This window comes from Quercus robur, chromosome 5, assembly GCF_932294415.1.
Source record: "Quercus robur chromosome 5, dhQueRobu3.1, whole genome shotgun sequence".
Classification (NCBI taxonomy): Eukaryota; Viridiplantae; Streptophyta; class Magnoliopsida; order Fagales; family Fagaceae; genus Quercus; species Quercus robur.
Window position 1 is genome coordinate 14,493,384 of NC_065538.1, and position 27,436 is coordinate 14,520,819.

Here is a 27,436-nt window from a genome sequence, read left to right on the forward strand (position 1 = left end):
CCCATAAATAGCAGTAGCTCTAAAATTTCAAGGTTACAAATCCTGATATAAATAATGTAATTGCCATTGTTCCCAATCATAGCATGATGAGTTTCCTGCTTTTTAAAATGAATGAAAAGCCAAATTACTAAATTGATTTCCTTGAATTAGATTGTTGGGGGGGGGGGGGGGGGGGGGGGAACTTGCGGTATAATATAATTAGGCATTGTAATTTGATATAGGGTCTGTTTGGGATCCACTAATTTTACTGTCTGTTTGTATTGCGTGTTTTGCATGTCTGCGTTCAGCGTTTTTGGCTTTTTTTTTTTTTTTTTTTTTTTTTTTTTCTCAGCTCAGCGCCTCTTGCACTATTCATGGGACATGAACTGTGCAAACAGGCCAATGAACTGTACTTGCATGTGAACAGTAAATTTTTTTATTGTTTTCAGTTTTCAGCAAAATAAGTTGTATTTAAATGGACCTTAAAACTGAAATTTTTTTGCTGAAAGTACTGTAAATAAATGTAAAAATTAACTGAAATAGTATATGAGATCTATATATAGTAGCAAAAATAAACTGTATAGTAAAATAAGTTGGCTTTTTAATTTTTGCTAAACACACACATAATCTGTAATTAAGACAAGCTCCCAGGTATAAATACTCAAACAAAATTTATTTTAGACATACAAAACTGCCCAGACTACAAAAAGTGATAATCCCTCCACAAAAAACCCATGACAAACTAGCAGGAAGCTGACCGGCAATCTCACCCTAGGTTGCTGGACAAAGTTCATGCGCATTACCCTTGGCATCTGAGACCAGCTTGAATTTTTCACCCCCTTCCAGCTTGTCTGTGTCACCCCTTAACTCGTTCTCACTGAAGAGATCCCTTTGAACAGGGACAGACATTTGCTGCTGGGAGGAAATAACATTTGCAATAGCTCTGAAAGCTGCTGCAGATGCCTGACTGCTACCCACTTCATCTTGGTCAGCACCAAAAACATTGGGTTCATCTGACGACTTGTCTTCTTGTCGTGGAGGGGGTACAAAAAAGTGTATTTTACCTCTCTGCCAGTCATGGAGGACCATCTTAATTTGCCGCAGTCATCAAGTCAGGTTCACCACCCTAGACAGCCCATTTGTAACATAGTAGTGTCAATAATGAAGCACAACTGTTAATTTCAAAAGCAAAAGTAATAACATCAAGAGCCGAGTTGCCATTAATGGATTGGTGTTGTACATATAAATCTAATAGCACATATGCTAACCATTCAACGTTCAACGGCGTCAGAGTTATGGACACTCGTTTTATGTCTCTTGGAGGTAAGTTGGGTGATGCTGAGTTCAGTGATTGCCCACTTAACATGCTGGAAAGGGGTAAGCATGATAGAAAAGAGGTTTGGGAGTCAATTTTTCTGTGCTTGAGTAACACTGTATAGGCGTTCTTTTGAGGGAAAGGGCATGGCACATCTGAAGTTTTTGTTCCTCATCTATGAGTGGATGTTGACTTTCACCTCTTTTACCACCTAATACCTTGCTGACTTCCAAGCTGATATGAAGTTTTTTCAATACTATTGCAATTTTTTTTGCCACTCTTTTTGGCTCTTCTTTTGTATACTTCCCATGCACTAGGGTTGTGCCCCTTCCTGTTCTTTTTTAATGAAATTACTAATAAAAAAAAGAACCTCAAAGACACATAAGAAAAGGCAATAGTCTTCTAATCTTGTTAAAAATCATATCAAGCTGAATTGAAGAATAATTGCAAGCATTCGACAAAAGTGGTATCCTTACATCACCATTAAGCATTATAGCTAATACAAGTACCTTACTTATCAAAAATAATATATATATATATATATATATATATATATAATTGTACCTTCAAAAGCTTTCCTGTCAATTTGCATAGCTGAACTAGAAAGTCATTATCATCATTCCTGGGATCACCACCAAACAAATAATTAGCATTCTGCAAACAATGTTGTATATTTCTCTTAAAAAAAAAAAAAAAACGAAAAGAAAAAAAGGCAAATAAAGGAATTAAGAGTCTCATACAGAAGCCTAGACAAAGCAAGCAAACAAAATAATACACATGCTATAAAATCCTAGAATAAAAACCAAGGAAAATGTTAAACTGCACCCTTTTTTGTATTTACTTATTGTCAAATTCACTAAAGCCAGACTCAAGATAACTATTACCTGAAATCCATTGATAGCAATCAGTGATAATGATCCATGTGACTTTTATATCTAATATCCAATATTTGGTATTTTTAACACCAAGAAGACCCAAGAAATGACGGTGTATAATATAAAAAGCAAGAATGAATTCTGATATTGTGAAGTTTTAGAACTTTGCTCATAGCTGCAGTTTTAACACCAACGAAAGCCCAGGACAATCAAAGTGGAAAGAGACCACTTGACAATGGGCTCTAGCCCAACCGGCACCTCCTCCCCTGTAAGTACTACATGAAAGGAGAGATCTTGGGCTCAAGACTCACACAAAATAAGTGCAAAAGTCCTCTTGCCAAGAGATACTTGGAAAGGCAGGATGCCCTAGAATGTATCGTTAGTCATGACATGATATTTTGTTAAAATTAAAACTATAGAAGAGAGAGACGCACCAATCTTTTGTCTTATATGCTCTTTCCAAGTGCTCCTTCTTCACACGTTTCAAAACTTCTCCAATGTGTTCAGAAGCATCCTGCAGGTTCGTGACACGTACCTGGAAACAAGGGCAAAATCCTTATTAAAAACAAAATAAATGACTCGTAAAATACCAATTTGCTTAATAAAAACACACAAGCATTTTTTTTTTATAAACAACCAGGAAACAGAGCACTACAACGTTAGGTGCTGTGGCCATTGAAAGTGCATGGGAGCACTGGAGGCCATAGCAGCCATATTATATACATTAACAAGCACAAAAGCAGGGATCCAACGGAAGGAAAGACAAATACCCCTTTGCTTTAAGGACTGCAGATCAGCAAACAAGGTTTTTCCTTCCCAATCCGGTACTTGGCCTGTGTTAAACAACTGAACCAAAAAATTACAATTGCTCAAAACCAAAATCTGGTTGTATTGAAGCCTAAAAGCTGTTACAGCTGCTTCTCTAAGACCTTCAAGCAAAGCAAACTGGGACTGAGTTAGCGGCACTGCTGCTGCATCCGTAGAACACCACTGTACCCTGCCTGTTCCTAGCCTCATAAGCAAAAGCAGCTCTTTTCTTTTTTCTATGCTTGACACCAGAAATCTTGAGGATGATGCTCCATTGCCCTTGAAACCCTTGCTCCATAATTTTCTGCCTAGATATCCTATGCTCAGTACAGTAATGCTTTTGATAGATCTCATGATACCTGCAAAACAGATTTTGAGAGGTTAAAATGACATTCATTGGATCAGGAGTAACTCCCTCATGAATCACCCGGTTTCTATGATTCCAGATAGCCCAAAGAGTAATGAAAGTCCGCTGCAAAGATTCCAAGTCACTCTCATCCAATCTCTGATGTCTACTAATGGAATTAATGATCCACTGCTGAACAGTTATAGGACCAAGGGAGGAAGTATGCAGGGCTAGAGCTGAACCATACCAACAAGCTCTAGCAAAATGGCAATGAAGGAAAAGATGGCTAGTAGACTCCTCATCACAGTCACAAAAGGGGCAGAGGACAGCAATTGGAATTCCCCTCCCCTTTAAAGTCTGAAATGTTGGCAAGCTATCATGGATTACCTTCCAGACCAAGTTGCAGATTTTCAAGGGAAGTCTAACCTTCCATAAAGTGTTCCACACAGCATCAGGGATAACAAGGGGTCTAAGATTTGCATTGGCTGACATATTAGCATCTTCCAAAAGAATCTCATAAGCCTTTTTAACTTTAAAATCCCCTGAGTTTGAAAACTTCCACATAAGAGAATCTGTCACAGAATCGGTCTTAGAGATTGGGATGCTTAGAATTTCAGAACTTATAGAGGGGGGTACAGGGATCTAACAAGATCAGGTTTCCAAGAGTGAGTGGCTTGGTCAATTAAGTCAGCCATAGTACCTGTGATAAGGTTTGAGTTATGCAAATTAGGAGTTTGGAACCAAGCAGGATGGTCTAATGGAATATTAGTACCATTACCCACCCACCACTTCCCCTATTTCATTTTCCTATTATCCTATTTCACAATATTTCTCCAAAACCAAGATTGATGCGGCTTGGGTTGACATTCATGTATAGAGCTTCTAGGGAAGTATTTGGCTTTAAAAGTTCTTGCTAAAAGAGATTGAGGATTATGGTGAATTCTCCAGAATTGCTTAGCAAGCATGGCCTGGTTCATCAAACTAAACTTTTTAAGGCCAAGCCCTCCCCTATTTCTAGGTTGACACACTCTATTCCAGTTAAGCAGATGCAATTTCCTAACCCCTTGATCATGCCCTCACCAGAAGGATCTTGTTATGGCATCAAGTTTGTTACAAATACTCTCAGGCACCCTAAAGCAAGAAAAGGTATATAAGGGCAAGGATTGGAGAGTTGAATGGATCAAGGTGGTTCTACCAGCTTGTGAAAGGAGTTTAGCTTTCCATCCTTGAAGTTTAGAGTTGAGTTTATCCACCAAGTAATGAAAGTCAACAACTCTCTTGCCCTTAAGTTTGAAATTTAAACCTAAATACTTGCTAGGTTCCGACACCAGGTTGACCTTTAAGGTCGAAGCTAGGTTCTCTTGCTCAACTCTTGGCATATTTGAAGAACAAAACAAATCAGACTTGGCAACATTTATGCTCTGACCAGAAATAGAGCAGTACCACTGTAAAATGCATTGAATATTGTCAATAGATTTATCATCTCTCCTGAAGAACAAGAGGGAGTCATCAGCAAACAACAAGTGGGTGAAGGTGCATCCATTCCTACCAATTCTAATACCTTGGATCTTATTATGTTGCTCAGCTTGAATGGGGGCAAGGGAAAGAACATTTGCACACAAAAGAAAAAGATAGGGTGATAAAGGATCACCTTGCCTGAGGCCCCTCTTGGGCTTAAAAGTTTGAGAGAGACTTCCATTCACAAGAAGGGTAAATTGGACTGTGGTGACACACTGTAAAATCCACTGTATCCAATTTTGGCTAAAATTCATGGAAGTAAGCACAGCCTTTAAAAATTTCCAATCTACTCTATCATAAGCCTTTGTCATATCAATCTTCAAAGCTCCATAAGACTTTTTCCTCCTCTTCCTTTTTGTAAGAAAATCAAAGATTTCATGAGCAAGGAGAATGTTATCAGAAATATTCCTTCCCTTAATAAAAGCATTCTGAAAGGGAGTAACAAGAGAGTCCATAAAAGGCTTAAGACGATTAACCAGAAACTTAGAGATAATCTTGTAAATCACATTACACAAACTAATAGGTCTAAAGTGATTCACAATATCAGGACAAGCAACTTTGGGAATGAGAGTGATATAAGTAGAATTAAGAGACTTAAGCAGAGAACCTGAATGGAAGAAAGCAAGGACAGTGTTAAAAACATCAAACTTGACAATACTCCAGTACTCATGATAGAAAAAAGCAGGAATACCATCTGGACCAGGGGCTTTATGAGATCCCAGCTGGAAAACAGTATCCTCAATTTCCTTAGTAGTGACCGGCCGATCAAGAGAAGAGAGTTGATGAGCAGACAATTGAGGTAAGGGTAGAGTTCCTACTTCAGCAAGGATCTGGTCATAAGATAAAGGAACATTGTCCTCAAAGGCATTCCTAAAGTGCTGAGCAAGAATGTCCTCAATTTCCCCTAGGTCATCAGTAAAGCTACCATCTCCCCTTTTTAGATGCATGATTCTATTCCGAACTCGCCTTTACCTTACAACAGTCTAGAAAAACCTAGTATTTCTGTCCCCAAAAAGAACCCAGTCACTCCTAGCTTTCTGAGCCCACATAACCTCCTCCCTTTGCATCAAAACTTCCAACTCTTCCCTCAACTCAGCCTCCCTCTTAACATCCTGAAGGGACGAAATAGAGTTCTGCACCAGTTTAAGTTGGTTTTGTTTCATGTGAATCTCATTCTCCACCTTCCCAAACACTTCCTTATTCCAAACTTGGAATTCATCCCTAACATTGATGAGCTTGTGCCGTAATTGAAAAGCTCTTGAACCCTTAACTTGATTATGCCAGGCTTTTTGCACAACACTCTTGCAGGAAGGATGTGAAAGCCACATTTTTTCAAATCTAAAAGGTCTACGCCGAAAGGGAGGAAAGGACTCACAGTCCAACAAAATGGGGCCATGATCAGACCTAACAATTGGGAGGTTCCTAAGAACATATTTGGGATAAAAATTCACCCACTCTATACTAGCAAAGGCTCTATCAAGTTTTTCCATTACAAAATCCTCCTCCTCCCTCCTATTCATCCAGGTATACTTCTGACCGGAAGATACCAACTCACACAAGGCTAAGTCATCAATCACTTGTTGAAAGGATTCAGCCCCTGAGATTGAGTTCAAGTGGAAAGAAAATTTATCCTCCAGAGTAAGAATCTGGTTGAAGTCACCAATGCATAACCAATTTGGGTGGGAGATAGATTTAAAACTTCTAAGTTTGTTCCACACTTCAATTCGATGAGATTGAACAGGGTTGCCATAAACAAAAGTAATAGAGAGAGGGTTACCTCTGTTATCAACAAGATCAGCGTGAACAAGGTGCTTAGACTCGTATTTGATGATGAGGCATTGTTTTGGCATCCAAGCAAGCAGCAACCCACCACTTAAGCCAGTCCTAGGAAATTCCCAACCCTCAGAAAAGCCACATTTTTCCCATATCAACTTGCCTCTGTCCTTCACAAGTCGAGTCTCCATTAAAAACAAAATATCAGGCCGAGACTCGTGGGCAATTTTCTGACATTGTCGAATTGCAGAGGATTTGCCCAAACCCCTGCAATTCCAACTGAGAATCCTCATGGTTGTTGGGGAAGCTGATCAAGGACAGCTTCCTATAACCCATTTGGATGTGCGGAGCTTGAACCAACCTGTGGCTGAGCAACAGTATGAGCCTGACTTGAATTTTCCTCCCGTAATTCTTCATCAATCCTCTGATCACTACCATTATCCCTCTTGGCAAAGAAGCCACATAACAAATGTTGTCTAAGATTACGACTAAACCTGTGAAACTCCTTCCTCAACCTCTTTTTTGAATACTGACTACCCTGAATAGAAAGTCTTGGGCCAGGATCAGATTGGGTAGAAATAGGAGAATGAAGGTCAGGTCCAAATGTAACATCCCGTGAGTTTAAAAAAAAAAAATATATATATATATATATATATATATGTAAGTCAGAATTTTGTGGACCACATGTGCCCCCACCTAACCCCACTACCCATCATTCTCATCCACTCAATTTCACCCACATCCCTTCTCTCTTTGGCCGGCTCTCTCCTTTCTTTCTTTCTTTCATTTTCTCTCTTTTCTTTTCATTTTGCTGAAACACACACACACTCACTCGCCTGCCTCCACTCCAAAATACACTATCTCACCATCATTTTTCCGGCAAGATCACCGGAAAAATACTTAGGAACTCCAAAGCATCTTCATTATTTTATTTGAGGTAAAAGTTCAAATCTTTTTTTTGATGAGTATTATATTCTTGTTTGAGGTTATTTTACTCAAGCTTTAATAATGTTATTCATGTGATTTAAGAGCTTTGGAAATGATATTCATGTGTTTACATGTATGGATTTTGGTCTTGGTGGATGTATTTGATGAGTGAGTTCATGATTTTTACAATGATGGTTATCTAAGGCTTGTTGTGGTGAAAATTTAGAGGTTTTGAGTTATAATATGTGATAGATGATGAATATAATTTTTTATTGATCATTTGGAGCTAGTTAAAGATTTAAATTGTTTGTCTTGGAGAAAATTATGATTTTGGTGTCATAGGTCACTTGATGATGTTATAAAAATCTTGTGGGAAGCACTTGTAAAGTGTGGAGGTTTTGATGTTAGATATGACACCTTGAAAGATTTATGAGTATAAATGGGAGTCTATGCCTTGCAAATTAAAGTGGTTTGAGAAATTTTGGAAGTAGAATACATTGCATGTGAGGTTGAATACTAGGCTTGCCTAATTGAGTTCTTACTTGGCAATTCCTAATTTGTAGTTAGATACAATTTCAAGCTTTGTGCTCATTGTGATAGATTTGCTTGACATTGTTTAGGTTCTAGCTAATTTCCCCTTGGAGCTTGGAGAATTAGGATTTTGCGGTTGCGAGGTAAGTAGCTTTTTAATGGGTATTTTTGAAAAATAACCATATCTTATAAATATTGTTTTTGAGTCAAACACATTTTGGAAAATGACATATATGGATATATGCTTTCTTAAAAGTATTGTGTTGTGACCCTTACTATATATGAAAAATGCATCATATTTGATATTACATTTGGGGAAATGCATGAATTGTTATATGGAAAAATGAGCATCTTTTAATTAATCTTTGATAAGAAAATCATTGATTTTATGGTGTATTGAAAAGTTAAAGATGCTTATCTTGTCTTGTATTATTTGAGAAATTGTTAAAAAATCTTTTGACAGGAATGAAGTTTGAAAACCTTACAAACTTTGTAGAAGTTAGATTATTTAAGATTTTCTGAAACTATTTGGATATGAACTATGTGTTTCAAAGTAAGGTAACCTGTGAGTTTATGTGATTTTAGCCCTATGCCACGTGTGATTTCCCGGTGATCACCCGATTTGATTTCCGTAGTCTTTGTGACAATGGAATCAAATTTAGGTCAGTGCCTTTTCACTTTGGATGACGCGTTCTTCCCTGCTGTCCATGGGGGGAAGAGGTTTCTTGATTGTGTGTGGGTGAGGCTGCTGTCCATGGGGCCAAGAAACCACATGCAAGAGAGGTCCTATTTGACGCGCTCTCTCTGCTGCCCATGGGGGGAGAGAAAAACCTTGAGGGTATGGGTGAGGCTGCTGTCCATGGGGCCAAGAGTCTGCATACCAGAGAGGATAATATCATGCTAGTTGTGAATGGGTGGATCCCCTGACCGGTCTATGTGGTAGTGTGGTAGATTTGTGATAATTTATCTTATGTTAAATATTATGGTTTTAGAAATTATATTGTTGATACTCACAGATTATGGTATATAGTTTCAAGGTATTTACTTTGAGAAACTTTGTGCTTCATTATGTAATCATTCTTGTCATATTATTATTATTGAAGATGAAACTTACATTTCCCCCACCCCCATTATTGTGCTACTTACTGGGCTTTGTCTCATTCTATTATTTTTATAACTTTTCAGAGTAGGCAACAATCTTTTGAGACAGTTTTTTGGTGGCTAATAGTAGTTAGACTAACTACTGATGGAGGCTGAATTTTTGTGTAATGGATATATTAGATGGTGTACATCTTAAACAAGGCTTGACTCATTCTTTTGTATATTATAGTGGTTATGACTGTATTTCCACTGATGGGACAAGCTGTTGTTATGTAATTGTTGTTTTCAGACCTTTATTCTTTTGTGGCCTATGGTTCTTGTAATTAATGCTTAGAGCTCTAACTTACTCTGAAAGTATATTCTATGGGATGATTATGATAATTCTTGTTGTTGGCACTTGATAATTTATCTTATGTTAGATATTATGGTTTTAAAAATTATATTGTTGATACTCACAGATTATGGTATATAGTTTCAAGATATTTACTTTGAGAAACTTTGTGCTTCATTATGTAATCATTCTTGTCATATTATTATTATTGAAGATGAAACTTACATTTCCCCCACCCCTATTATTGTGCTACTTACTGGGCTTTGTCTCATTCTATTATTTTTATAACTTTTCAGAGTAGGCAACAATCTTTTGAGACAGCTTTTTGGTGGCTAATAGTAGTTAGACTAACTACTGATGGAGGCTGAATTTTTGTGTAATGGATATATTAGATGGTGTACATCTTAAACTAGGCTTGACTCATTCTTTTGTATATTATAGTGGTTATGACTGTATTTCCACTGATGGGACAAGCTGTTGTTATGTAATTGTTGTTTTCAGACCTTTATTCTTTTGTGGCCTATGGTCCTTGTAATTAATGCTTAGAGCTCTGACTTACTCTGAAAGTATATTCTATGGGATGATTATGATAATTCTTGTTGTTGGCACTTGATAATAATTATGTGGATTGAATTGTCAAAAAGGAAAAAAATTTACAGGTACTTGAGACGTCTCTCTCATGCTTTGGACCCTTTGGGGTTTGGGGCGTGACACCAAAGGTGTCTACCTCAGGGTCACTCTGAGTCTGGGGTTCCACATCAAAGGCCTGGTGTGGGCCTAAGGTATCATTTGGGCCATCAAGCACAGAATTAGCATCAAGCCCACCATCAAGCCCCAAATGACTCAAATCGTTTTGCATCCTCTCTGCATTGTGAGAACGGGCATGCGGCCTAGATAGTCTTGGGCCGAGACTAGAATCACCCACTTCAAATCTAAGTCGGCCCCTATTAACTCTATGGACCAAAGGTTGAACAAATGAATCTGGAGATTCTGGAATTTGACCGTTAGTCCATCTTGTACCCTGCATGACCTCAGGCCTAGATTCATTAAGGCTATCAAGATTAAACAAGGTTGCCGTGAGAGATTCACTCTCAGTCTCCGAGGAATCATGGTTGGTCTCTCTAAAATCCCCTGTTCTAAGAAAAGGGCCATCCTGACCTATCCAGGTCCACCTAAGGCTAGATGAAGCTGGAGGTACCCAGGGTGGTCGCACAAAAAAGGAGGAAGTAGATGCAAGGTTAGGCCTAGGGGGTGAAAGGGGATGGGCATGTCTAGGTGATAAGGCTTCATGTGTGTTCAGAGGAGAAACAGGGGAATCAGTGGGATTGGTAGGGATTGTGTCATGGTCCAGGTTTAAAGAGTTTATAGCAGAGTGAAGGTTTGCATGCACTGTTGCTGGGGGATGATTTGCATGTGGAGGCGGGGCAACCGTATGATGTTGGGCAGACACATGAGGGGGGGTTTCAGGATCAGGGTAAAAAGTTTGGTGGGAATGGTCATCTGGGGAGTTTATAGGAGGGTGGGGTGGAGAGTGGTTGGGGTCAGAGAGGTTACCAAAGCGAACCCAAGTAGTCCAACGTCTTCTCTGGTTATAAAACGCTCGAAGGTTATTAGTGAAGTGAGGTTCAAGAGCATCATACCGAAATTGTACTTGCTGAAAACTCTAAATTCGAAACCCCTGTCTGACTAGCATCATTTCAATATCATCCATACTGTGGGTGCATTGACCTCGAGTGTGACCGATTAGACCACATTTGATACAGAGTTTGTGGATTCTCTCATACCTGCATTGAATCCAAACCCTTGAGCCATCATCCAACCGCAGCATGAAACCAGTGACCACCGGTAACCAAGGATCTATTCGAACTCTTGCACGCATGAAACGGATATTACAAGGCAGACGATCTTCCCAATCCAGTTTTTCAAACACACCCATGCATTGACCCATTCTCTCAGCTAACTCTGGATATTGATACTCCACCGGTAAGCCATTAAACTGGACCCAAACTGCTATGTAGTTCACCTGAAGATTGCTGATGACGAGATTTGGTCTCCATTTTTCCAAAACAAGCAGGGCGCCATCCACTGACCAAGGCCCTTCACTACACACATGGTTCAAATCCTCTAGATACTCAAAATGCAAAATATAAAATGAAGAGTCCCTGCCCACAACTTTAACAGCACCTCGGATTCGCCATGCAACACTGATAAGATGCTGTAGATGTGAAACCGAGAACCTCCTATAATCTAAGATAAAACCTATTGCACAATGGCCCCAGAATTCACGCTGCATGCACAGTTCTTCAGGGTCAGCTTCTAATAGAGGGCCATGCCTAGCAAAGGGGACCTCATCCTCTTCACTAGACTGAAGATCAGAGTCAACATCACCAGCAAAAGGGACATCACTGACGTCTGACTCACTACTTTCTGTCCATCCAAACTCTTGACAAAATAGGATCATCCATGAGATCAGTGTGAAACGAGACCAATAGACCACCCTTTGGTCCAAAGGTTGCAAGCAACAGTAAAACACAAAGAAAAAGGCCAAAAAGAACCAGGAAAAGACAAGACCAGACGAAAGCCAAGGAGAGGTAAAGAAGTCAAAGAGAGAAAGAAAACAAGAACAAGAACCAAAGAACAGAGAAAGAAACGGACAAAACAAGGTAGCAAAGGACAGGGCGCAACAAGAAAAGGAAGAAAAGACAAGACCGGACGCAACAAAATAAGCAAAGAGAAGAAAAAGAAAGTAATTGGCAAGGCAAAAGGTGAAAAGACAAGAAAACAGAGTCAAGAAGCACAGAGACAATGGAGTTCTCTACAGATCCAATAAAATAAAGAGGCAAGATAGCAATCATTAGGGAGAAGGACCTTATATAACAGAAAAAAATCCAAATAGGCTAGCCCCACGTATAATATGCAACAATAAGGTAAGATTAATTTACTAACATGATGACCGAATTCTCATAGATCAAGTAAAACAGATACATCATCTAAAAATTAAAATTAAAATTAATGCAAAAACTTGAAACATATAAACCACAAATAAAAATAAAAGGCACACCAAAACATGGCAAGATAGCAATCATTAGGGAGAAGGACCTTATATAACAAAGCAAGATCCAAATAGGCTAGCCCCATATATAATATGCAACAATAAGGTAAGATTAATTTACTAACATGATGACCGAATTCTCATAGTCAAGTAAAAAAGATACATCATCTCAAAAAAATAAAAAATAAAAAAAGTAATAAGCAAACTTCAAACATATAAACCACAAATAAAAATAAAAATGAAAGGCACACCAAAACATGGATAAAAGCAAACTAGTTTTAGAAATGTTTGTGGAATTGTTATACAAGATTAATACCAAATAAATAGGATGAATAACTATTGAAATATATATATATATATATATATATTTTTTTTTTATGGGGAAGATGTTTATTATAGTTGCATGAACTTATATCAGCTTCTATGCCTAAGATAAACTAAATTAACCCTAAACAATTTCAAATCTAGCTCAAGACAGTTTGAACATGATGCCTAATCACATGGCACATACAATATAGGTTTGACCACAACTTTACTGCATAATGTAACTCAATCATGATGATATTGCTTCAATGGCACATTCATGTATTCTACAGTTTAGAAACCAAAGGCATAGTTGAGAACAAATAAGGATAATTATAACAATAGCATCAGCAAATCAATGTTTCAAAATTGGTTAAAATTTATCATGGAAGCACATAATTAGAACATACCACACCCTTCAGTACAACATCTGTTTCAGAGTCACTGCTCTTATAAACAACTCCAGGGTTGTCAATCAAATGGATCCCATTTGTGAGGGTAATATACTTCCACACTTTAGTCTCACCAGGAATAGGAGCAACATTGCAAAACTTTGAAGAAAAACACAAGTATGTCAGTAAACCAAACCATTAGCACAACCTTGTCACATAAAAGCAATAGATCACAAACATCATTAAAATCAAAGTCCTTTTTTTTCCTCGTATCAGTAAACTGGATGCTCTCTCTCTTGACCAGATAAATTGAACTTTCTCTTGTTTTATGGATAAGAAATATTGAACTTGTCTTTCCTCAAGAAGGAACACAAGGATATAAATCCTAAGAATGGGACTCTTTACCAATGTCCTTTGCCGGCAAGCTTCTTGGTATTGACAGTAATGGTAAAATGTGTATGCAATGTGTAATTTGAAGCATCCAAAGAAATATTCTTGCAATGAAAGGTCAAGATTTAATCAAAGAAGACACTACCAGAATTGCATAGATTTTACATGACAAAATAACTTGTGCTGACCAACAACAAAAAAGAAAATTCATCTCTTTAAACCACCATCACAAAATGCACAAAGCTTATTGCAGGAATTTGATTATGCTTTCTTATTTTGGCCTCCCAAAACATAGCTCCACACTCATGCATGTGTTTCAGGCAGTAGGTTGAGCTACAGCCTGGCAGAATGCCACCGCAAGCACGCAGTAGGGAGGTTGAGGATGTTGTACGACAAGCTACATATCTCAATTCTAAATAACATGTTCATATCCTAACATTATGAGGCATTCAAAGTCTACTACAGCATAACCAGAACAAATCACAAATAAATTCAAAAAAATTTTAAAAGTAAAATGAGTCCAAATTTAAATGCAAAATCTACTTGCACTTCACAAAAGGTAACCAAATTGTTTAAGTTCTATTTTATGATTCAATGATCAAACTACTATAATATATATATATATATATATATATATATATTTATATCAAACATAACATTTAGAGAAATAAATATATGAATAGATCCTTGTTTATACAAACAGGCCTTGTATATATGATTATGTGTGCGCCTGCATGCCCTTAAATTAAACTAGCCGCTGTAGAAGAGTAACACATTATAGGCACCTAAGAGCACCCACACTAGATGTGGGATATGCGCCAAATGCTAAATATTTGGTACATATCCCACACCAAACCCAATTTTAGCCCATTTAGTAGATGTGGGATATTGTTTTTTTTTTCAACATTGAATAGTACCGTGGCAAATTTGCCACAGTACGGAAGATATGTGGTATATTATTTGTTATTTGTTTATTGTGTTGATGAGTAGTAAATATTATTTTAATGTGTAGTAAATATTATTTTAATATATAGAATTGAATTATAAAACATCTGATAAATGAGATGTTGTAAAATGATGTGGTAAAATAATAAAATAAGCATTTAATATAGTAAAATGACATAATTTTTGAAACATCTGCTACGGATACACCAAGGAGAAAGAGAAATATTACATTCTTTGTGCGAAGTATATTGATAACCGACGACTTTCCAACATTGGGATACCCAACAAATCCGATAGATATGGATTGCTTGTCACTTTTTATGCGAGCAAATTGTCTCAATACTGACAGAAGAGAACCCCGAGTCCAAGAAAGATATAAATTTGAAAAAGAACATATTAGAACAGCTTTTTAGGCTAAATCACACTAAGAGTTACACATATACAATGTGCCATTTATATATTCAGTGAATCCTAAACTGAGTATAAGGTCCATCCATATTAATCATGTTAAGTATCCATTTAGAAACAACTTATTTAGTTAAAATTGAAAATTTTTTGTTGAAAGTATTGTAGATAAAGGTAAAAGTTAGATAAAATAGTACAGTAAAACCCATAAATAGTATCAAAAAGTGCAGTAGAACTCATGAATAGTACCAAAAATAAGATAAATAGTTAAATGAGCTGGCTTTTTAAGCTATTGCCAAACGCAACCTACCAGTTCCTTTGGATGTAGCTTGAAAATAAAAGAAGGAAATGAAAAGAAAAAAAAAGTGCGCACGTGTGTGTATTTGGCCATAACATTATGTCTACATTGTAGGATAATTGTTGGTCATAATTTGGCCAAACTAATTGAATTGAATTGAGTTTATTTATTTATTTTTAAATTTTTTTTTTTAATTCCCTCCATCCCATTTTATTAAGTCTATTTAGAAATTTTAACTTTTTAAAGGAACATCATTTAATGCGTTGTCTTTTACATAAAAGGTAAAATTTTCCAAAACTAGCTCCCTAATTTAAACTTTAGTGAAAGAGGGGCATTGACATTTTAAATAACGTAAAAAAATATGTTAGGAAATTTATTTATTGATAGTAATAGAGGCCAAAAAATTAAGGATAGAGGGAGTATATGAGTTAGGCCCCAAGGGGAGGGGAGTAAATGAAAATTCAAAGTAGTGACATTTGCTTCATGAGATGTATGTAATATAGTAGTGCGTATAAAAGGGGAGGTAATATTATAGGAAACATCTAGAATTTGTAATAATAATAAGTTCTGCAAAGCATACCACACATTGTTAGATATCAAGAAGTTAGCAGTTATCATGACCACAAAGTTACATGAGCCAATAAGGGTACTTTGCCAAATGACTTTTTGATGCTTGCATGGAATGCTAGAGTTGGATATTCCTTCGATAACACTCTAAGCCATCCTTTTGTAGCCCAAGCAGGAATAAGATCACACTGAGAAAACCAAACATTAGAATGTTCAAGCAGCAGGAAGGAACATAAAAGAATAAGGAAATCCTTATCATCTCACCAAACTCACGGTGTATAAAATGCAACAAACCCTGTTTAACAAAAAAATCAAGTTTTTATGCTTGCAATGCTCTTTCAAATGCTTCTCTAGATGGTAACATCTCGTACCTAGTGGGTCCCTCCCATCCAAAACCTGCAATGCATAAGAACAAATTGAAAGGAACAAAAGAAATTAGGAAGGGAAAGGGGAATGCTCAATCAAGCAAAATGTGTCCTACCAGCACTATTTTGGCATGAAAAGGCAAGGCAAGCAAGCATAAGATAAAATAAATCACAAAAAAAAAAAAAAAAAACCTAAATTAGAACATTTGATAATTCCAACCATAGTAGTCCAAATGTAAATTATATCATGAATTGATTTTTTATTTTTCTGTATCATGTATCATAAGATACACAAACACTAATAAAATTTACACAAAAATTACAAATATACATAAAAAAAGAAGAAGAAGAAAATTATATTCATTATAAATTCAAATTATATTCAACTAATTACTAATTTAATATCACTTTATGTAATAATATTTAAAAGGCTGACTAAATAAATCAAATTAACTTGTGTATAATATACATATTCAAATTGACTAAACTCAAAAAGGATAATACATGACAAATGACCCAAAATAATGTCTCCACTTTCGAAGGTGTTCCATTATATTTTGTTATTGAATAAAGATAAAGTTCAAATATCACCTACAACAAAGCATGAGGTATAAGGGAATGGTGTTATGGTGCCTTAAAAGAGGACCATCTCTTATAGTTGGCGACAGTACCATCAAATATTTTTAGGGATGACCAAACAATACAACATTCATATGTCTTAACACACACGCGCGAAAATTTTATGTTTTGATGGATGACAAAGGTAGAACATCTTCGAAATTTTTAACCATAAAAATCACAATTTTTTTTATAACAATAAAAAATGAATATTAGAAGGAAAAAGTGTAGAGACATTAATACTGTAAATTACTGTTTGTACATTTTTATTTATTTTTAAATATGAACAATGTCATTAATACGTATGTGTTTTTTAAAAGGAAAAAACTTAGGTATATTACTTATTACTTAGATACTATTTTATAAGTTCTCCTCTTAAGTTTCGGTCATGTGGCTGTACTTAATTAAAAATATTCTTCCATCTCATAAGAAACAAGCCACAAGGTCAAATCCAAGGTTGTTAAAATCGGGATCTTACGTAAGATTGTGAGAGATAGGTAAGATTGTGGATCGTAGGATCAGATCGTAAATCGTAAGATTCTACATTATTTGAGGAAAAAAAAAAAACATATTGGTATGTTAATCACTTAAATTATACATTCATTCATAATTTGCATCAATTTGATGAAATTACCTTACCACTACATCCATTTGACACTCTATCTCTCTACATTTGGAAGAGTAGGATAGAAGATTTAGACTCCATGTAGTCCCTACTGTTACTTTCTTAATTAAATCCTAACAAAATCTTATGATTCCTAGAATATTTCATTGTGCAATATCTAAAATGCCTTACTAAATTTAATGTCTCAAAAATTTTCTTTGTATATTTTGAGTTTTAGGTGTTAGTCATACTTAAAAAGTAAAAATGGTGATCTATAGTATTCTATTTATTATCTAGAGAATACTAATTTATTAGAGGTTTAAATCTTCTAGATTCATAATTTTATCTAATAGAAATTTTAATGACATATGTCTTTTGTTATTTTTTATTTCTTTTTCTTTCTTAAAAAGGTGTTCATTAAAAATTTTAAATAAACTAAGTGTCGTAGTTAGGCTCATAAAATAAAATGATAAAGAAGGAAGTATAAATAACAAAATATTCATTGCAAATGGTTGTAAGTATTTAATTTGATGAAGAGTTTCAATTGTAGCATATGTCATCATTTATTGTGAAAATTTAAATATTGTGACAATGTTTTATCAAAACTTAGTTGTTTATTGTTGGAAGATAACGATATTTGTTATCATTCTTAGTAAAAAATTTTGTGAGTAAATACTGTCTTTAATAAATAGGTTCTAAGAAATTATCATACCAAATAGATAGTCATATGTTAATTAACTATTCTAAATTTAAATACATGATTTGATACTACTTAAAAAAAAAATTCTATCTAAAATTTTTTCACTCAAGGGGCAGCACGTGCAACCCTTACTAGTACTTATAAAAAAAAAATGTTAATTTCAAACTTATCTTTTATTTAGTTTTAGTTTCAAACTTTTGATATTGTATTCTAATTTATGAACATCATGTAATGGTTATGTATTTATTGTATTATCTACTATTATTCTTAAATTGATATATGTTTACCATTATATGAAAAAAAAATGCTTAGCAATATAAAAAAAAATATAATAATTAATTAATAAACATATCCCATTGCACTTGCGTCCTACATTTTCAAAAATTGCTGTGTTGCTGCACTGCACTCGCACTTGAACCCGAATCCGCACCCATCCTTCCTAGCTAAATATAGATAAGCATGAAAACTATTTACCATAAACAACATGGATTGTTTGCTTGCCCCTTGATTCATTTTCTTTATGCATTGAAATGGTATACGTTTTTAATTCTTACTTACACCTCTTGCATTTGAAATTCATTTGGTAAATATTACTGGGGTTCCACCCCCAAGCAGGTGCTAGCGTTACTCCCTCAATTCCTTCCACCTCGGGTGACATTAAAATTTGAAACTTCTCAAACTTCTTAGCCATCAGCACAAGAAAATAAGATAGTTTTTAGAAATGATATTCCTAGATTAGGTCTCTAAGATTTTTAAGAAAATAAAACATTCTCTAAACAAAAATGCTTACTATCTAAGCATCAGGTCGTAGTCACCATCTCACCAACCATAAAAAACATAAACTAAAATGTCAATAAATCACTTAAATAACAATTAGCTTAACAATATCTAGTCTTAAAAAGGTGCAATTTACTAAGTGTTTTTCTTTATTTTGATACTTAAAAAAAAAAAGTATAATCAACTTCATGTCATATTTTTGTAACAGCAAAGCAAATAAAAGTGCTTATGGCTTTCAAACAATTTTTGCCCTAGTATAAAGCAATTCAATATCTTAGATTTTTGGCTTTAGAAAATATTAGGTATAATGTTGCATAACATAATAGAATGGTTCTGCAAACACTATTTAGTAATATAGTCTGGTCAAATTTGTATTATCTATTTGATCAACACTTATGATAATGACATTGTATCATTCTTATTTTTGAAAATTTATTTGTTTGAAAATTTCTTTTTTAATTTTATTTTGTTATAGGGATAAAGCCAAGACTCAGATTTTTTGTGTTGCTCCTAGGTTCTTTAACTAAATTCAATCATTTGATAAGTAACTAGTTTTATTTATTTATTATTTTATACAAGATATATAGAAATTCTACTCTAACTTATTCTAAGTATATAAGTGTACGAGTCTTCCTCCTAGAAAGTTGTACCCCGGCCCTTACCCCATCCACCCACTCACCTCGAACTTGTATTTCTTGTGAAGTGACCATCATGCTAAGCATACGCGGTAGATTTGAAATCTAGATATTATATAGTGAAAAGAGAGAGGTGTAATTCACATTAAATAATTGAGTTTAATTTTCCTCGTGAGTAGATTACACTTTTTGTGTTGAATTAGTCAATTCAATCATAGCAATGTTAATGACATAACAATTTATCATTTATCCACAAAAAGAAAAGGAAAAATAATAATAAACCCATTTGAACCTTTGAGCCTATTAAGTGTAGATTCAAGCCTTCAATTTTAGTTGGGTCTTAACTTGGGCCACACAATAAAGAGCACAGCTCCAAAAACAAATGAATTCAACTCTTCATAAAAGGGTCTAGGATTAGCATGAACGGTGATGGTTTTTTTGGTCGGTAGGCTATAGGCCTCTTAGAAAAGGGGCCGGATTAGGTGTTACCCAACCCAGTTCTTATCCTTTAGAGATTTGTTTTTAGGTGGAAGCCATCCTTTAGAGACCCCACTAATGCATGATTAAAAACATCATGCATGTTTTACATTCTTTCTTCACAAGATCCACACCTTTCCTTAAAATAATATAATAAAAAAAGATTTGCAGCTTCCACTTTTAGTAATGAAGATATAGTTGATGGCGGTGGTGATGGTGATGGTGATGGTGATGGTGGTGGTGCTGGCAGCGCCTATGCACTTCAGGCACATTTTGGTGGCGAGATTGCTTATAACACAGTATTAATTTGTTCGCAACAAAATCAGGTTTTTGTTTTTCTTTTCCATAACCTTGATTTGGTTCGGCATCTTTTAGTTATTTCTTATTATTTGTCTTATAAGATGTTCTATTTAATATTAACTAAGTTTTTTTTTTTTTTTTTTTTTTGCAGAGATTATGGAATTGGATGACTTGGGAAGATTTTGTTTAATGTAAGTTAAATTATGTTTGATTAAATCAAAAGTGTTGAGTTAAAGTTACAATAGGTGTTATTTGGTTTTATTTTTTTAAGATTGTCTCTAAAATTCTGAATTTGGACATTTTTTTTGTCATCCTGCACTACCATATTTCTCATGTTTAGTGTGTTTATGATTTGTAAGTTATTTGTTTCTTATTTTATTTTTAAACTGTCTCTAAAATTCTGAATTTGGGCATTTTTATTATTATCCTGTATGGCACTACCATATTCCTCATGTTTAGTGTATTTATGATAAAGACAGCAAACTGTCCTTAACTAATACTTTTCCCACAAGTGATTCTATTCAGTTTATTTAACAAAAAATTGAATAAACCATCTTTTGGTGATGCAAAAGTGACTGCTCTCCAAATTTGAATCCAATTTGAAAATTTTGGATTTCTTGATATTATATTTGTTTACAGTAGGAATTTGATTTTTTTTTTTGCATGTGAAATGCTAGAATTTTTAGTTTCCATACAAGGCATAACCTTTTGTTTCTACAAGAAGTTAGGTTGACAATTAGCAGATAAAATATTCCTAGAACATCATTGAGATGCATTTCCTTCTTTAATGTCTTCTTCCAATAGTAATCTAATTACAACTAAGCACCCTATTACTATTCTTGCATCCACCTGTAGCTAAATCTGTATCAGTCCGGATTGTACTCACCTTGGCTGCTGTGAAAGGGTGGTTTCTTCACCAAATGGATGTTAACAATGCATTCTTGTATGGTGATTTGAATGAAGATGTGTACATGTGCTTGCCACCTGGTTTTCACAGCAAGGGGGCCAATGTTGTATGTAAACTAAACAAGAGTCTTTATGGTCTTAAATAGGCCTCAAGACAATGGTTTGACAAATTTTCTACAACTATTCTTCAAATGGGATTTGTTCAATCCAAGTCTGATTACTCACTGTTTACTCACACTCAAGGGACTTCTTTTACAGTGCTTTTGGTGTATGTTGATGACATCTTGCTCACTGGTAACAATCCTGATTATGTGAACAGTTTGAAGAAATTGCTAGATGATAGATTTGGCTTGAAAGACCTTGGTTCTTTAAGGTATTTTCTAGGTCTTGAGGTAGTAAGGACTGATGCAGGCATCAGCTTGACACAAAGGTAATATGCGATTGAAATTTTGAAGGATACTGGTATTCTTGGATCAAAGCCAGTTAGATTTCCTATGGAGCAGAATTTAAGGCTTTCAAAGCATAAGGGGAAGTTGTTAACAGACCCTGGATTGTACAGAAGGTTGATAGGGAGACTGCTTTACTTAACATTAACACGACCTGACATCACCTATGTTGTACATAGGTTGAGTCAGTTTGTTTCAAATCCTAGAGAGCCTCATCTACTTGCTGCTCTAGAATCCTTCAATATATTAAAGGGTCACCAGGGAAGGGACTCTTCTTCTCAAGTACCTCTGACTTACACATCAAATCCTTCTACGATGCTGATTGGGCTGGATGCCTTGATACAAGGAGGTCATTGACAGGTTATGCAGTGTATTTGGGAGAATGTTTAATAGCATGGAGATTAAAGAAACAAGGAGTGGTTTCATGATCATCAGTAGAGGCCGAATATAGGGCAATGGCCAGTGTAGCATGTGAAATTACCTAGGTACTTCAATTACTCAAAGACTTGAAAATTGAGCACCCGAAACCAGCTATGCTCTTCTGTGATAATCAGGCAGCTTTGTATATAGCTGCCAATCCAGTCTTCCATGAGAGGACCAAACATATTGAAGTAGATTGTCATTTGGTTCGAGACAAAATTCTGGAAGGAATGATTAAAACTTTTCATGTAAATTCAAATGCTCAAGTAGTTGATGTGTTTACCGAAGCTTTAGGCTTCAATTCCTTCACAAGATTAACACAGAGTTTGGGTTTACGAGACATCTTCATGCCAAAGCAATTGCAATAAGAGTTACAGATTGAAACTAATTTTCAAGTCCATGATCTTCCAGCTTAGGACTTGAGGGGGAGTATTGAACTTGAAGAAGAACAACACGGAGGAACGGGCAGAGTAAAGAAGAAAGAAGGAAAGAAGGAAAAATTAAAGGGGAGTCCACGTGTCAAAGAATCAAGAAGAAGCAAATAGAAGTGACAGATGTCAGATAGTAATTGGGTGAACTAACAGTTAGTTAGTTAGTTAGTTTTGGAGGGAAAATTTGTTAGCCTCTGTTAGTTTCTATTTCCGTGTATAAAAACATAGGTGATAATTAATTTGTATTCACTTTTTTCATTTTCATCAATTAGAGAGTAAATTCAGTTTTCATTTTCTCTCTATCTTTTACTTTGTTTCTAATACTATGTGTATTTCCTGTAATATAGCTTGTGTGCATGATGGGTGCATGTGAAGAAGGAATAGATGTTACTCGCTTGCTCTATTTACTCTGTGTTCTGTTGACAGCTGAAAAAATGAGCTAACTTTAGGTTAGGCTTTGAGCTAAAAATGGAAAAAGAAAGATGAAAGATTTAGAACAATGCAAGAAAGAATGGTATTAGGTTGTCTTTGTTGTGCTCCATCCCCTTTTCTCTCTTCCTTTGCTCTTGTTTCTTGTTGAAGTTGTTGCCTTTGCTGTTATAATGGAGCCATCTGCTTGCTTGTTTTTGTCTATTGTTTTGGGTTTGTGGAAGAAAGGAGATTGCTTTTTGGAGTTGACTGTAGTAGTTGTGGTTTGACAATGGTTGTTGGGGTTATGAACAAGGTGTGACTTTGGGTTTTTTGGCTTGATGGTAGAAAGGAGGGATTTTATGTGATTTTTGGGGTTGTGCAAGGAAGGTTTTCTACATTGGGGCTAGGATTTTTGTGAAGATGCTTAGAATGAATACCAAGGAAAAATGGATTTCTGCTTTCAAAGTGCTGTTGATTTAGATTCTCTTTCTCAAATAATATTCTCCAATATTATCGGCCCGAAACTTAACACACAACAACACAATACCAACTAAATATCAAGGAAGCATGGGAGGACCATTTTGGTTGGCGCACCTGAGTTGGATTTGTGTGAACGCACCATGTTGCTGTGGACGTGACTACATGCGCCTCCATTGACGATTTTTTTTTTTTTACGCATCCCAATTTGGTCCGATTCAGTCCAATTTGGTTTGAAATGATTCAAATTTGGGCTCGATATGGGTCGAAATACTTATTAAAAAAATGTTAATTCCAAACTTATCTTTTATTTAGTTTTAGTTTCATACTTTTGATATTGTATTCTAATTTATGAACATTATGTAATGGTTACGTATTCACTTTATTATCTACTATTGCTTTTAAATTGATATATATTTACCATTATATGAAAAAAATGCTTAGTAATATATTGAAAATATGAATAAAAATATATTTAATAATTAATTAATAAACATATCCTGCCACACCCGTGTCTTCTTCAAAAATTGTTGTGTCGCCGCAGTGCACCCTCATCTGAACTTGAGTCCGCACCATGCTTCCTAGCTAAATATAGATAAATGTAAAAACTATTTACCTTATGAACAACATGGATTGTTTGCTTGCCCCTTGATTCCTTTTCTTTATGCATTGAAATGGTATACATTTTTTATTTTTACTTACACCTCGTGCATTCGAAATTCATTTTGTAAATATTACTAGGGTTCCACCCCTAAGTAGGTGCTAGTGTTACTCCCTCAATTTCTTCCATATTGAGTGAGATTAAAATTTGAAACTTCTAAAACTTCATAGCCATCAGCAGAAGAAAATACATAGGTTTTAGAAATGAAATTCCTAGATTAGGTTTCTAAGACTTCTAAGAAAATAAAACATTCTCTAAGCAAAAATGCTTACTACCTAAGCATCAAGTCATGATCACCATGTCACCAACCATAAAAAAACATAAGCTAAAATGTCAATAAACCACTCAAATAACAATTATCTTAACAATATCTAGTCGTAAAAAGATGCAATTTACTGAGTGTTTTTCTTTATTTCGATACTTTTTTTTTTATTAATATAATCAACTTTCTATTATATTTTTGTAACACCAAAGCAAGTAAAAGTGCTTATGGCTTTCAGACAATTTTTGCTCTAGCATAAAGCAATTCAATATCTTAGATTTTTGGCTTTAGAAAATATCAGGTATAATTCTGCATAACATAATAGAACGTGTTTGTTTGTTTAGACCCCTTAAAAACAGATTAGTTTAACCTAATGAATTAGCCAAGTATTTACTTAGGTTAATTATGAGATCTAGGTTAAACACATGCAAACTTATTACTTAGTGCAAAAAAGTAGAGCAAACAGTAATATGATGACCCAGGAAAACCAACCGTTTCAAAGTAAGAACCTAGAGAGGATTTAACTTAGCTATCCTCAAGGTAAACAAATCTACTATGATAGAATGAAAGATTTCAATAGATTTAAACCCTAAATCTAAAGCTACCTCATGTAGAACTTATTAACACAACCACTTGCAGCTCCAACTCTATGGACTCTTCTATTTTTGACTTGCTGAACACAAACTTCCCATTTGTGACTTTGAGATCCCACTTAAAGATTTAGCAACACAAGCTCTCTAGCTTGTGATTCCAAGATCATCCTTGATGCTTTAAATCATCAACTATGTATAATCTTGTTGTAGCAACTTCAGATCTACCGATTCTAAAGATGCATAGATGGAATGCCGGTAGTGACTTTGAAAAGAGAAGGCATAATACCTCTTAGATCACAAGAGCACCTCCAAAGTCCTCACAAAACATGCCTTAGGGTTTCTTTTAATACTATGTGAAATAGATTTGAAACCCTAATCACTTAATGGGCTTGATGGGTTGTTGCTCTTTAATTAAATTCTACAGAACATGTCTTTTGATCGGTCGAACTTGTTCTCTTGATCGGTCAAACCTAGCATGTTTCAAATTCCTGAACCTGTAGTTTTCTTATTCTTGTATTCTGACTTGAGCAGCTTAAGCATTGTCTAATCAAACCTATAGACTCTAAGATCTATATCTAGACAAGTTTGTGCTCACGGTTTGCCAATTATTCTAAACTTTTAGAATCTAACAGAATGGTTTTGCAAACACCATATAGATTATGTTTTTGTATTGTAACACTATTTAAATGCCATTTTTTGTTTTAGATATAGCCTTTGCAAAGTAACTTCTTTGGTAATACAGATTGTAACACATTATTAAAAGCATGTTCCACTAGTATGTTAAATCTATTAGTAAACATGAAACTATTTGCATATTAGTAAAATCTTCCCAAGTCCTCCAATTATATATGCAAAATCTTCCAAGTACTTCAATTTCATAATTACTGTAAAAGATTTTTAGTTAAGGGAAATGATAATGAATGCCCTAAGGGTATTTGTTAGTGAACTATTTTAGGAAAGTTTTTACAGGAAAAGAAAAAAGTAATTAATGTTTTTACATCTTTTTCAATTTCTCATAAAAGTAATATAAAACTTTTTAAAAATGATTTATTAATAATTGCCTTCAAGACATTCATTAACATGACTCTTTAGTTGATATTAAATAGAATGTTATGTTAAAAAAAAATAGAAAAATCGCTAAAAAGTTCATACACTAGATCAAGGTCTTAAAATAAAATAAAATAAAAACAAAAACCTTTTTACGTTAACAAATGTGACGATTTAAGCAATCTAGCGAACACCACAACAGGGACTAAAATGCTTATTACAATACTCTATGTATTTGGCATACACATATGACTCAAAACAAGGGAATTTGGAGCTAATTTTATAAACTTTTCACTATTTTGCTATTCATCACATTGCATTTCTTATGTGACCAAATGAAAACATGAAGAAGGAAAATAAAATAATTAGAAGGCGAGGAGTGATGTAAGGATACTTTCATTCAATCATGAATATTCCCTTAGCAAATGTCACTGATGGTTTAGTAAATTTTTTTGTTTGTTTGTTTGTTTGTTTGTTTGTTTGTTTTAAATCACTTAATATACATGGTAGCCTATATTTTTCATGAACTAAAATATAGTTTTGATCCTTAAACTTTGAGGTTGTTTTTATTTGACCGTTTACTCTTCAAATTTTTTATTTTTGCCCTTCCTGTTTTATTTTGTTTTCTAATTAAATCTATTGTCCATTTCCCTTGGTGAAATTATTTTTAGTTTTTTTTAGACACAAAATTGTTTTGATTTTATCTCACATTTTATGATCAATTTACTAGTGTAAATGGATGGTAGGATTAATCTAAAAACAAAAATCAAATATGAGAAAGAGCAAAAGTTAAATTTTGAAACTTAAAGGGCTAAAATAAGAACCCAAACTATGGGCGCTAAAAGTGTACTTTACTCCTAACTGTATTATATAAGCCTTATAAAGTGATGTGTATAAAATCTAAAGAAAGTAATTTATAAATATATTTATTATGTTATGAGATGGGTTCAAGTTACACCTGGTGTAATTCTAAAGTGTTACACATTTTTTAAACCACTAGATTTAAGTAGATTCAACAGTAAAAAAAGACCCTTATTAATGCTAATATTTTGATTAGGATCTCATTAATTATCCCTCATTTATTATATTTTATACCTATCTTTAAACCCCAAAAGAGTGTTATGTTTAACTCTCTCTACGTTTCTCTCACTGTCTATCATAGCAAACCTTGAAGCATGTTGATCCACAAATTCTTCAATACCCTGTGAAATTTCAGATAGAGATGTAGAGCTCTTGTCACTCACAGGACCACTATCATAGCTTGTAGTAAGAATTTCATTAATAACTCAGACTAAAACAATTAGTGTAATATCATAGAAATAGTTCTGGTTGACCGTAAAATGTTAGTAGATACAACAAGAAGTAATTAGGCAAAAGATCGAATCAGCTCTAACTTCCTCATTTATAGCCAAAAAGATCAACAGAAACACATGCCTACAATGGCAATAATT

The 27,436-nt window shown here is 34.6% G+C and overlaps 1 protein-coding gene, 1 long non-coding RNA gene and 1 pseudogene across 2 annotated transcripts; 1 reads left to right on the plus strand and 2 right to left on the minus strand.

The window, feature by feature from the left end:
• Positions 1–750: 750 nt before the first annotated feature.
• Positions 751–15,038, minus strand: LOC126727854 (nuclear/nucleolar GTPase 2-like; annotated as a pseudogene).
• On the minus strand, positions 2,813–7,198 carry LOC126725229 (uncharacterized). The gene is made up of 2 exons (XM_050429798.1): positions 6,618–7,198; positions 2,813–3,335 (listed from the first exon to the last, which is right to left on the minus strand). Exons 1-2 carry the CDS (start codon positions 6,904–6,906, stop codon positions 2,821–2,823), a joined length of 804 nt encoding a protein of 267 aa, XP_050285755.1. The 5' UTR covers positions 6,907–7,198; the 3' UTR covers positions 2,813–2,820.
• LOC126725230 (uncharacterized) lies at positions 7,385–10,122 on the plus strand. Its single transcript, XR_007655366.1, has 3 exons — positions 7,385–7,550; positions 8,161–8,214; positions 9,800–10,122. It is a non-coding gene; the product is annotated as an uncharacterized LOC126725230 (long non-coding RNA).
• Positions 15,039–27,436: the final 12,398 nt, after the last annotated feature.